The sequence below is a fragment of the Ochotona princeps genome, chromosome X, assembly GCF_030435755.1.
Source record: "Ochotona princeps isolate mOchPri1 chromosome X, mOchPri1.hap1, whole genome shotgun sequence".
Lineage (NCBI taxonomy): Eukaryota > Metazoa > Chordata > Mammalia > Lagomorpha > Ochotonidae > Ochotona > Ochotona princeps.
Window position 1 is genome coordinate 19,151,518 of NC_080865.1, and position 10,756 is coordinate 19,162,273.

The following is a 10,756-nucleotide window of genomic DNA, read 5'->3' on the forward strand; positions in this document are numbered from 1 at the left end:
AGGTGAGGACTTCAGCAGCTAGGCAGTCATGCCAGGCCCTCCATTCGATTTTTAAAAAGAATGTATAAATCTATTATGTCTTGTTTAAATAAACACATATAATAGTTTGAAAATTCAGTGTATAAAAGTAATGATCATTTAATTGAAAAAAATTCAAAATATTTTGTTTTTTGAAAAAAATAAGGAATACATTTAGTTCACAACATATTAATATGGCTAGACAAATCACCAACAGAGAAATTGGAAAGAAGTTTCAAAAAGCATATCCATAAAAACTATGACATGAATTTTTTTAGTGAAGAAGAAATTAGTAATGAACATAATATCAACTATACTTGGATTACTGTAACACTAGGGTTTCATTAAAATCATGTTTTAAATAGAATATTTTAACTGTTAAAATATGCTGCAATATTTAAAGCTTCTGAATTTTTAAATGGATTCTCTTCTTCTGGAAGTGGTCTTTTTCTCTAGACTTGTGTGACATGTTTTTGTCATTCTCTTATATATTTTTTCACTGTCTTGGCTACTTTTGATCTCATCTTTCCCTCTACCTACCTTGCAATTTCTCCTGTCCAAGGAATCCCACTCATCTGTCTCCTGTATTTCTACTGAACATACATTTAGAGGTAATACTTTGAACTTCTTTGACTTCAACTAACATCTTAACTCTAGTTTTAGAATCCTACTCAATTTTTTATGATAGCCAGATAAACATTACCCCCAAAATATGACTCCTGCACCTCTCAAGTCTCAGATACGCAGCTGAATTATCAGGGAACTTCTCACCATCTACTGTATTATCTAAACCATCAGTTTGAGTCTGTTTTTGACTTTAGATTTTTATATAGATTATAAATTGTAAACAGTTATAACTTCGGCTTTAACTTATAATACAAAGTATTGTAACTTAAATCAGGACTAATAATGATAAGCAAAATTTTCTATACTGGCTGACCTATCAAAAGAATAATATTTCCAGGTCAATTTAGAAGCAGAAGAAAATCCCCAGCCACATGCAACTGCCAAGGTTGCTTTGTACTTAGGCAAGTGTTACACTGCTGGGAGAAAAGCAACCCATACTTGGCTGGAATTCTTGGCTTGGTTCATGTCAACTCAATGTTGTGCCAGTGTTGTTATTCTTTAACATCAAATCTGCAAGATGGAGAGTGGACCGCCACCTATGGAAGCTGAGCTTATGAGCACTGAGGGCTAAGCCTATGACTGGCCTGAGCCAGTGCCACCTGCTCATTGGGGTCCTTGGGCAGGGTGGGGGCCACTGAGGGATTTTGATGTTGACAGAGCTACAGCCATAGTTCTCCTTGAGCCAGGCTACTGCATGCACCAGTGTGTAAGTGGGCCAGGGCTGGGGTTAGCTGGGCCAGAGGCCTAAAGATTCAGTGTGCCAGGGTTCCTTGGGCCAGGCTGCCATACAACCTGAGTTACTAATGGCTTTTGGCAGAGCAAGCTGTTCCTCTTTTAATTTCATGCTGGTATCAGACACTTCAGGGTCTCTGATCTCAGGGATCAGAACCCATGGATATGTAGTCTGGCCTTGGTATACACATTGAGTGTTTGGGCCACTTCCATTGCTGACTCCTGTGCAAAGAAACCAATAACATCTCAGAGTAATGATGAAGATGTGGCTGACATAAGCTTTGGCACTGAATGGGAGTTCTCTGATGTGTGACAGGAATCTGTTACTTGAGACAGAGATTCAAACCCGTTGTAGACAAGTCCTACACCCTAATCAACATTACATAAGCTGGTGTTGTGGTTTACGTCAACTGGGCCACACCCATTATGGTTCTCATGCATGCCAATGGGTGCAGCATCCTAGCCCAGCCTGTCCTGTCCCTAGACTGGCCCACCTCCAGTGCCAGCTCTCATGTTCACCAATGGAAACCGAAGCCCAACTCAGGAGTTTTCAAAGTTCCTCTACCAGGCCCACTCCCAGCCCCAGGTCCTACATGTGTCAGCAGGTACTGCTGCAGTCCAGTCTGAGATGGCCTGTCCCATCTCGACATTCACGAGCAGCCTAGCCCAGCCTGGCCCACCTCCAGCCCTCATGTGAGCTGGTGGATATTGTGGTCCAACCCAGCCTGGACTGCACTCTCCTGACTTTCATAATACAGTGTGTGCTGTGGACTGACCCTGCCTGGCTCATCCCCAGACCCAGCTCACAGAAAATACTACAACCTAGCCTGCTAACCTACTCCCAATCCCAGCTGTCACACACACCAGTGGGAGCTGTGCCTAGCAGGGGAGTTCCCCAAGTTACCCTACACAACCCACTCCTATCCCTGGATCCTGTGTGTGCTGTCTAGTGCTGCTGCCCAGACTGACATGATCAGCCCCCAATCCTGGCACTCACTAGTGGGTACTGCAGCCTAGGCTATCTGGCCTGCATCCATTCTGGCTTTCACTGTTGGGTGCTACAGCCTAGATCCAATTGGCCCAACCCCAGACCTGGCTCTTGTGTGGAATGGTGGGTACCATGGCCTAGACTTGCCTCTCTTCTCACACCTATTCTGGCTCTTAAGAGCACCAGTGGGTGCTGGAACCCAGCCCAATTTGCCCCACCCACAGTCCAGCCCACATTCATGCTGATGGATGCTGCAGCCTTACATAGCCTGGTCTTCCCACAGCCCTGGCTCTGATACTCACCAGCAGGGAAGTCTCCAGAGTTTTCCTATCAGGCCATTTCCATCCCCAAGTCTTGCGCGTGCTGGTGGGAGCTTCAACCCAGCCTGCCATGCCCCACCTGCAGTCTCAGCTTTCACTGGTGGTTGTTGAAGCACAGGCCAACCAGGCATGGCCCTTATCCTTTTCTGGTTCTTTTGCATACCAGCCTGCTCTCAGACCTGGCCCATACAAATGCTGAGGCGTGCTGCAGCCTTGCCTGGCCTGGCCCACTCCCATCCCTGGCTCCCGTGCTCCCCAGAGGGAATTGCATACTAGTAGGGGAGTTTCCCAGTTCCACTACCAGGCTTGCTTCCAACTCTGGATCTCATGTGTGCCAGTGGACATAGAGACTGTGACTGGCATGGTCTGTCCTTAGTCCTGGCCCTTTTATGTGTTGGTGTGTGCAGCCTGGTCACACCCACCCTTCTCCCATTCCCAAACTCCACGAGTACCAGTTGTTCTTGTCACGTCTGCTCCTTGGTGTATGCTAGTCTCAGGGTGATACCAAACTCTCCCTTTACCAGATTTTCTTCTGATGCTCCAAATTCAAAACCCTTTAAGTATGTGTCCCCATTTCCCCCCTTTAAACTCCCCTGTCTTATGCAGTATGTCTGACCATTTTGGTTTAAGTTCTTGCTAGTTAGGATGTGATTGTGCATGTGCAAGGGACCCTAGAGCAGAAGACTATGTGGAATGCTGCCAGTGCAAATGCAAAAGAAAATGTAGCCAGTAGAATCAAAGAACCAAAGAAACTAGGGTGCCCCCAGAGCATGAACAAGCTGGAACCCTTTCTGAAGTGAGAGTTCAGTTGAAGGTAGAAATTTGAAATTTAAAAAAAATCCATTTTATTATACTAGTCTGATTCTAAATCTGCTCAATCAGACCTTAACTCTCTGGGTGTTTCTGTTTAACAGCGTTCTCCTTCCCAACCTGTAAAGCTTTCCCCAGACTGCTCATCAGGAAGTAGATTGAATCATATTCTCCTGCTTTTGCCTTCTTGTTAGTACCAAAGCCTTTTTTCTTCTCAAAAGACCTGGTATCACAGACTGTGCTTGAGCACAGTCTACCTCATTCATTTCTTAACAAGGGTACTTCATCATCTCTTGAATTTCCCTTATTCTTTACACAGTTCACTAAGCAGCTCCTCAATTAAATACTCTTCAACTATCCTTTTCAATTATGCTTTTGGTCAAGACCCTAATAGAAATGTTGGTAGTGGGGAACAGGAGAAACTTTAACTCATTACATACCAGTGTCCTATATATGGAACACTTTTATAACTTAAATTGAGCAATAAGCATTTCATCTATAATAACTTTGAAATAAATATTATGTTGTTGGACTATCTGCAAAATTGAAAACTTGGGACTTTACAGGTTAAGGTGGTGCAACAAGCTGATGGGAACAGAGAGAGGAAGTAATTTTTTCAGAATTTTTACCACATGCTGGGCATATAACATCACTTCCTTATGTAAATAACTCTAATGAACTCTTAAATGCTTCTTAATTATTTCTCTTTGGTTGTTGTCTCTTTACATGCAGAAAAGATAGGTAAGAAAAGTTCATGACATGTCTGGGATTTACATGCCTGCATATGACTATTAAGGCCTATCTGGAATTGATTATACTATCATAAGACACTTCTCTTATGTACTTTGCATCATCATAACCTAATGTATCTATTAAGTTTCAATGAAGATACAGTGGCTCATCATGGTGTGAAATTTCCATTTATTTGCAGATAGGAAACATTTTTCATTTTAAATAGTTCCTTTTATTTTTGAATTAGAAATTGAGGGAAATAAATCACTCCTTCAGGAACCAATTATTCAATTCAGATTGTATGTTTTATATATGTGTAACTCCAAAAGTGGACATAAAGCAAATAGATGTTGTTTGTCCATCTGTATAATGATTTATATAGCTAAGATTTCACACATCAACTAGAATTTTCTCTGTCACCAGAATCTGTAACATCATAGCGACAAATAGGACAGGTAACGTTGTCAGCTAGCCAGCGATCAATACAGTCAGCATGATATTCATGACAGCAAGGTAGGACACGAATAATGTCGCCTTCTATAAATTTTGTAATGCAAATGGTACAAGACTTTGACTCGTCATTTTCACCAAAAATTCTCATTGTCAAATTGTCAATCTGCTGTTTGGTAAGTCCTACAGATTGGACCTCCTCTTCTTCGTTTACGAGGAATAATTGAACTACATCATAGAAGAACACAGATTCACTTTCATCAGTTGTTACTGGGATCCTAAATGGATATTCTAGTGCGGCCACTGATGATGAACTTGATGATGAATTTCCTCCATTATTGCCTTCAAGCAACTCTGAACTAGTTTCTGAATTTTCAGTACTAGAGTTGGAGTTAAACGTAATACTAGAGTAAGGCCTATACAGGTAGCGGAAGCTTGAACTGTGAGGTGTTGGGTCACTGGCATATGAGCCAAAGCTACCATTTGAATCAGTTTCACCATTGTAAATGTCATCAGAATCACTGCTTTCAAACTGTGAATGTCCTGGTGCCATGTATTGACTTGGAAAGACACTAGACTCTGAGTCACTATCACTATTCCAAAAATTACTCCACTCACCAAATGCTGTCAGTAACTCCCTCAATGTTCTTGGAGCTCTAACAAATGGTGTATCATTTAAATAATGATTTACATGTCTATGGACAGGAGATCTGATAGTACTAGGATAAGATCTCACTCTTGGGTGCTCAGATTGTGGAAACATATTTTCAAATTCTTGTTCTCGCTCAGTGAGAGTGCTGTCTGGTATCTCAGATAATAACTGTGTACTGTTATCTATGCCATCTCTTGGTGAAAGTTCTTCAGGATGATCTCTCCTTGCTTCACGATTGAAAGGTGTGTCTGGACTTTCTGGTCTTAATCCTCCAAATTCATTATTACCCATTATGTCTGAAGGCATTTCTGTTGGAAAGATATTCCTTGCCCCAAAAGCTGCAAATTGAGGGCTATTTTGGAACTCAAACCTAGCCATTTGTCTTCTCAATAGCTCACGTTGACGAAATCTTGAAAATATCTCAAACTCATTCACCACAGGCAGCTCAAAAATTTCAGGTGATAAATGATAATGAAGTCTTAGTAAGAGTTCATTCAATGTATTCTGAGGTGGGTAATCCTCAACTCTTGCTCTGGTCCTTTGATAGTTGGGACTCCTGCTTCTTGCTCTTCTTTGACCTCTGTTTGTTGGGACGTCTGCTAAGTTTTCAGCTACACCATGTTCTAATCTGGAAGGGCCTGCAAAGGCTGACTCAGATAATGGACTTTCCAGTTCCGTCTCATGATTTTGTGTATCTTCTCCCTCAGGAAATCTTCCAAATGATGCATATTCTTCCTCGGGAGTTGAGCTCCCATTATTCACACTGGAATTCATCCCTACGTTGAAATTGCTACTGCTTATATTACTCTGACTGTCTGTTGTTGAAAACCGAGTTTCTCCTGGATAACTTTCTGTCACATTTTCATTTTGTTCAAAAGAAGAAGACCAGTTTAATATAGATTCACCACTAGAAACTTCATCCGAAGTGTCTTCTCTACCTGTTACCAAAAAAGGGGAGGTGGTAAAAGAACTACCAAAGTAGGAACCATAATTAAAATAGTTTCCTAGAATTTTGTTTCAAGGAACAGAAAAACAGAAACAAATCAAAGAAGAAGAAAGAACTAAAGAAAGAAAAAAGAGAAGAAAAGACCCTGAAAACTTAAATGTTATGATATTTTAAGCAGCTAGAAAAGTTTAATTCCACATAGAAAGAGTGATCTAATGTTAAACAAACCAAAGAAAATGTTTCTGTAAAAATCATGCGGGGAAAAAATCTATTTTTAGAATTTCATCATGTACACAGACTCACATACCACTGTGGAAGATATGATTCCTTTTGTCTGAGATTAATTCCTTGCTCCATTTATGACCCAGCTTTCTGCTGACACACAACCTTGGAGGCAGCAGCTGTTGGCTTAAGTAGCTGTATGCATGCCACCTATGAGGGAGACCCAGGTTGAGTTCCTTCCTCATATCTTCATTCTAGCTCATCCCTGGCTGTTTGTGTATTTAGGGAGTAAACCAGCAGATATATCTCTAGCTACATTTCTCATAAGACTAAATAAATCTATAAAAAACAAAATAATGAAAAGCTAAGTTTTTGTGATAAAGCAAGGTAACTTCAAAAACTGCATGGAAATACACTTTATCCTTTAACTCATCTTTTCCAATAAAAATTTAAAACATCCTTGTACAGTTTTTGAAAATATAAGACTATTTAAATTTCTAAACATTGTATTCTTTTAGGAGATGGAGAGAGAGAGAGAGAAAGAGAGAGAGAGAGAGAGAGAGAGAGAGAGAGAGAGAGAGAGAGAGAGAAATGCAGTGGGATGTGGAGGGATGAAGCTGAGAGTCAGGAACTCATTCCATAGCTCCTGTGTGAATGGCAAGAACACAATTACTTGAGCCATCACCAATGTCTCTCAGGATCTGCATCAACAAGAAGACATCAAGGACAAGCATTCCCATATGGGTTTCAGGTGTCCCAACAAGTGGCTAGGCTGATAACTCAGTTACCCATTCCTGAAATATGACTATTGAATCACTATCAAAATAGAAACAAAATCCAAAGTTTTAAAATAATTTAAACAGAACTTCATGTTATCAAAATTTTGAATTGATTTGAAATTGAAGGACAGACCAAATAGACTAAGGACCATGTGTAAAACAAGATTATTGCCATAGGCTCTATTTAACAGTGAAGATTGCTTTCTTCTCAATGAGAGAAGCACTAGAGTTGACATTAGAACGAGTTTCTCAACATTAACACTGTTTACATTTGTGTCTGGTTAACTATCTGTTTGGGGAAGTTGCCCTGAGTATTGCAAGGCATTTGACAACAATTTTTGGTTTTTCTGCATTGGATGCCAGGAACACCTATCTACTCATTTATGACAACCCCAAAATATCTCCAAATACTTCCAAGTGTTCCCCTGGGGGGAAGTAAAGTTGCCCTCAGTTAAGAACCAGTTAATTAGAATACACAATATTTCTTTTGGCTGATGAAGAACTGACATATTAGCTTAGAAAAGATAATTCTGGGAGAAAGAGAAATTTTCATTAGAATACAAAAGCAAGAAAAAAAATTCTATAAGCTATTTCTCACATTTGTTAAATCAAACCCAAATGCAAACCAGAAAAAAAGTACTTTGACATTCTCAGTAAAGATCAAATGAATTTGTTCTTTATTTATGGGCAGTAACTTAAAATCAATTTGTGCCACTTCTATATACTCTTTGGCTGACATTTACTATTGTCCACTTCCTCATCCATTCCATTCTATTCTTACCCCTCAGCAAAACATACCTTCAATTCTGGGGCCTTCCATTTGTGTGTTGTCTTCATTGTGTAGACTTCTCATTAAGTCTGCTTCTGTAATTTGATCTATGGTGTGAAACAAACTATTACCCCTAAGTATCCTGTAATCTTCTTCACCCATGTGATGTAAAAATGGAAAGAAAACTACATTCTGAACTAGTTGGTGTATTTGTTCTCTGCCCTGAATTTCAAATCCATCTTCTTCATCTTCAGAATCTAAGTTATCCATCTTGAAAAACAAGTGAAAAACTAACTATTATGACATAACATAGATTTATAAAGACTACACTTCCATTTTCTTCACTTTTGACTTCAGTTTGGTTAGCAGGATCCCATTCGTTAGGGCCTGCAGGCACGGAGACTTCTCTAGGCCTGTGTACTGAAGCTTTCACCCTCCTCTGGGTGTTGCTGAGACCTGCCCTTAACCTAGCACTTGTCAGTCACAATTGCCCAGGCACAGTAATAGTTGCCATTATTACCAACTTATAAACCACTAAGGTAGGTTTCATTTCACTCAAAATCAGCAAATGCTGTGAGCACTTACTGTGTATGAAGCCCTGTCCTTTCTTTACCTTCTTCCCCATACATGAGCCTAGTCTCAAACTTTAAGGAGGCTAAAATAGATGGCATTCTAAAAAATGTCATGCTGAGGTCATCTTGGTTAAGTGCAGCAATTTTCATTTTGATAAGCCCAGAAATTTCTGTCTTTTCTTCTTACATCATAGAAGCTCACTATGGCCCTCCTTTACCATTCATGAAGGGCCACTGTAGAATCTTCTAAATTTTATATCATAGTGACATCACCTTGCATTATAAAACTTGTTTCTACTAACCCAAAGCATTTCTTAGGAACTCTCTACAAAGGCTTGCCTTTTCATTTTTTCCTTATGAATATTATAAACACTGCAATGAAAACTACATGGGACTTTCGAGACACTTTTAAAACAGATGACATACCAGTATGTAGTATCATGTAAGTGCAGACAACTGAGAGGCATTGATTACTTAATGGTTGGGAAGCATTTCACAGAAATAATACATTAAAATTTGAATCTTCAAGGGACAGGTGTTTGATGTAACATTTAAAACACTATGTGGGGGGCCCGGCGTGATAGTGTAGTGGTTAAGATCCTCACCTTGAATGCACCAGGATTCCATATGGGCGCCGGTTCTAATCCCAGCAGCCCTGCTTCCCATCCAGCTCCCTGACTGTGGCCTGGGAAAGCAGTCGAAGGTGGCCCAAAGCCTTGGGACCCTACACCCATGTGGGAGACCTGGAGGAGTCTCCTGGCTTCGGCTGGGCTCAGCTCCAGCCGTTGCGGCCGCTTGGGGAGTGAACCATCAGACAGAAGATCTTCCTCTCTGTCTCTCCTCTCTGTATATACACCTTTCCAATAAAAAAAAAAAAAAACAAATAAATCTTTAAAACAAAACAAAACAAAACAAAAACACTATGTGGAAAAACCTGCATCTTATCTGGAATGTGTGAGTTTGAATCCTGGCACCACTTCTGCTCCAGATTTCTGTTTCCTGATCTTAGGTTTGGCTGGAAACACCACCAGTTGTTACGAGAATTGGGAGAGTAAACCAGTGATTATAGTACTATTTCTCTCTCTCTTTCTCTCTCTGCATTTCCAAATTTAACATATTAATTAATTAAAAATTTGAGTGTTTGAATAGAGATATGTTTTTCTGCAGGTGGAAACTGGCAGTAGGATGGGTATTGGTAGAAAGAAACTATTTGAAGCAGAAGGAAGAGCTGGAAGATCTTTGGCTACACTTTCTGGATGTCATAGAAATGTTAAATTGTTTTCAGAAAGAATAACTGACATATACCATAAATTGTGTTTTGAATTTTTTCTTGCAAAACATTCAGCTAGGCAAGTACATGGTGGGCATTGTGAGTCAGTGGTCTGAGATATACTGGTTGGAATCCTGGCTGCTCTGCTTCTAATCCAGGTCCTTACCAATGCCTGAAAAAAGACCAGAATATGCTGTAGATCGTTGGGCCACTGCTACCCATGAGGGAAACCTTGACGGATTTCTTGGCTTCTAGCTTCAGCCTGGTTCAACCCTAGTTAGTGCAGCCATTTAGGGGAGTGAATCAGAGGATGGAAAATCTTTCTCTGTATCTTTCTTTGACATTCTACCTTTCAAACATAAACAAATATTTATTAAAAACAAATTAATCAAACACAAATATTGTATCTTTTCAAAACAAGCAGATTTTGCTATTTTTGTGTACTTAGCAATCACTTAGCATGCTTTAGATGCCACATGGAATTTCCAGGGGAATGGGATTCCAAACTCATTATAGTTGGTTTAGTTGCGGATGAATTCACTGCCATAGTTAAAGAAGTGGACACAGCCTGAGTTATATCCAATCAGCTGTCTCAAATGGCTGATACTGGTAAATGGCTTAAGCATGAGAATATGAAGTGTTACATTTAAGGTATTAGCTAGAACCATTCACTATGAAAATGAGAAATTCTTTTCAACTTTGGTTGCAATACTGGTAGGATATAAAACTAAAGATGCATGTGTCTATCTTGCTTACCTGATAAGGAAAAACAACAGAGAAACGGAGGAAAACAAATGCAGAGAAAGAGACAAATAATGGAGAAAAATATTGAGACCCATCTGAAGTTGGATATGTTTTAGCTTCTCTAG

General features: G+C 40.0%; 1 protein-coding gene across 1 annotated transcript; it reads right to left on the reverse strand.

Moving 5' to 3' along the window:
- Window positions 1-4,624: 4,624 nt before the first annotated feature.
- LOC101530783 (E3 ubiquitin-protein ligase RLIM-like) lies at window positions 4,625-8,455 on the reverse strand. Its single transcript, XM_036497916.2, has 2 exons — window positions 8,075-8,455; window positions 4,625-6,267 (listed from the first exon to the last, which is right to left on the reverse strand). Exons 1-2 carry the CDS (start codon window positions 8,313-8,315, stop codon window positions 4,625-4,627), a joined length of 1,884 nt encoding a protein of 627 aa, XP_036353809.2. The 5' UTR covers window positions 8,316-8,455.
- Between the last annotated feature and the right edge of the window lie 2,301 nt (window positions 8,456-10,756).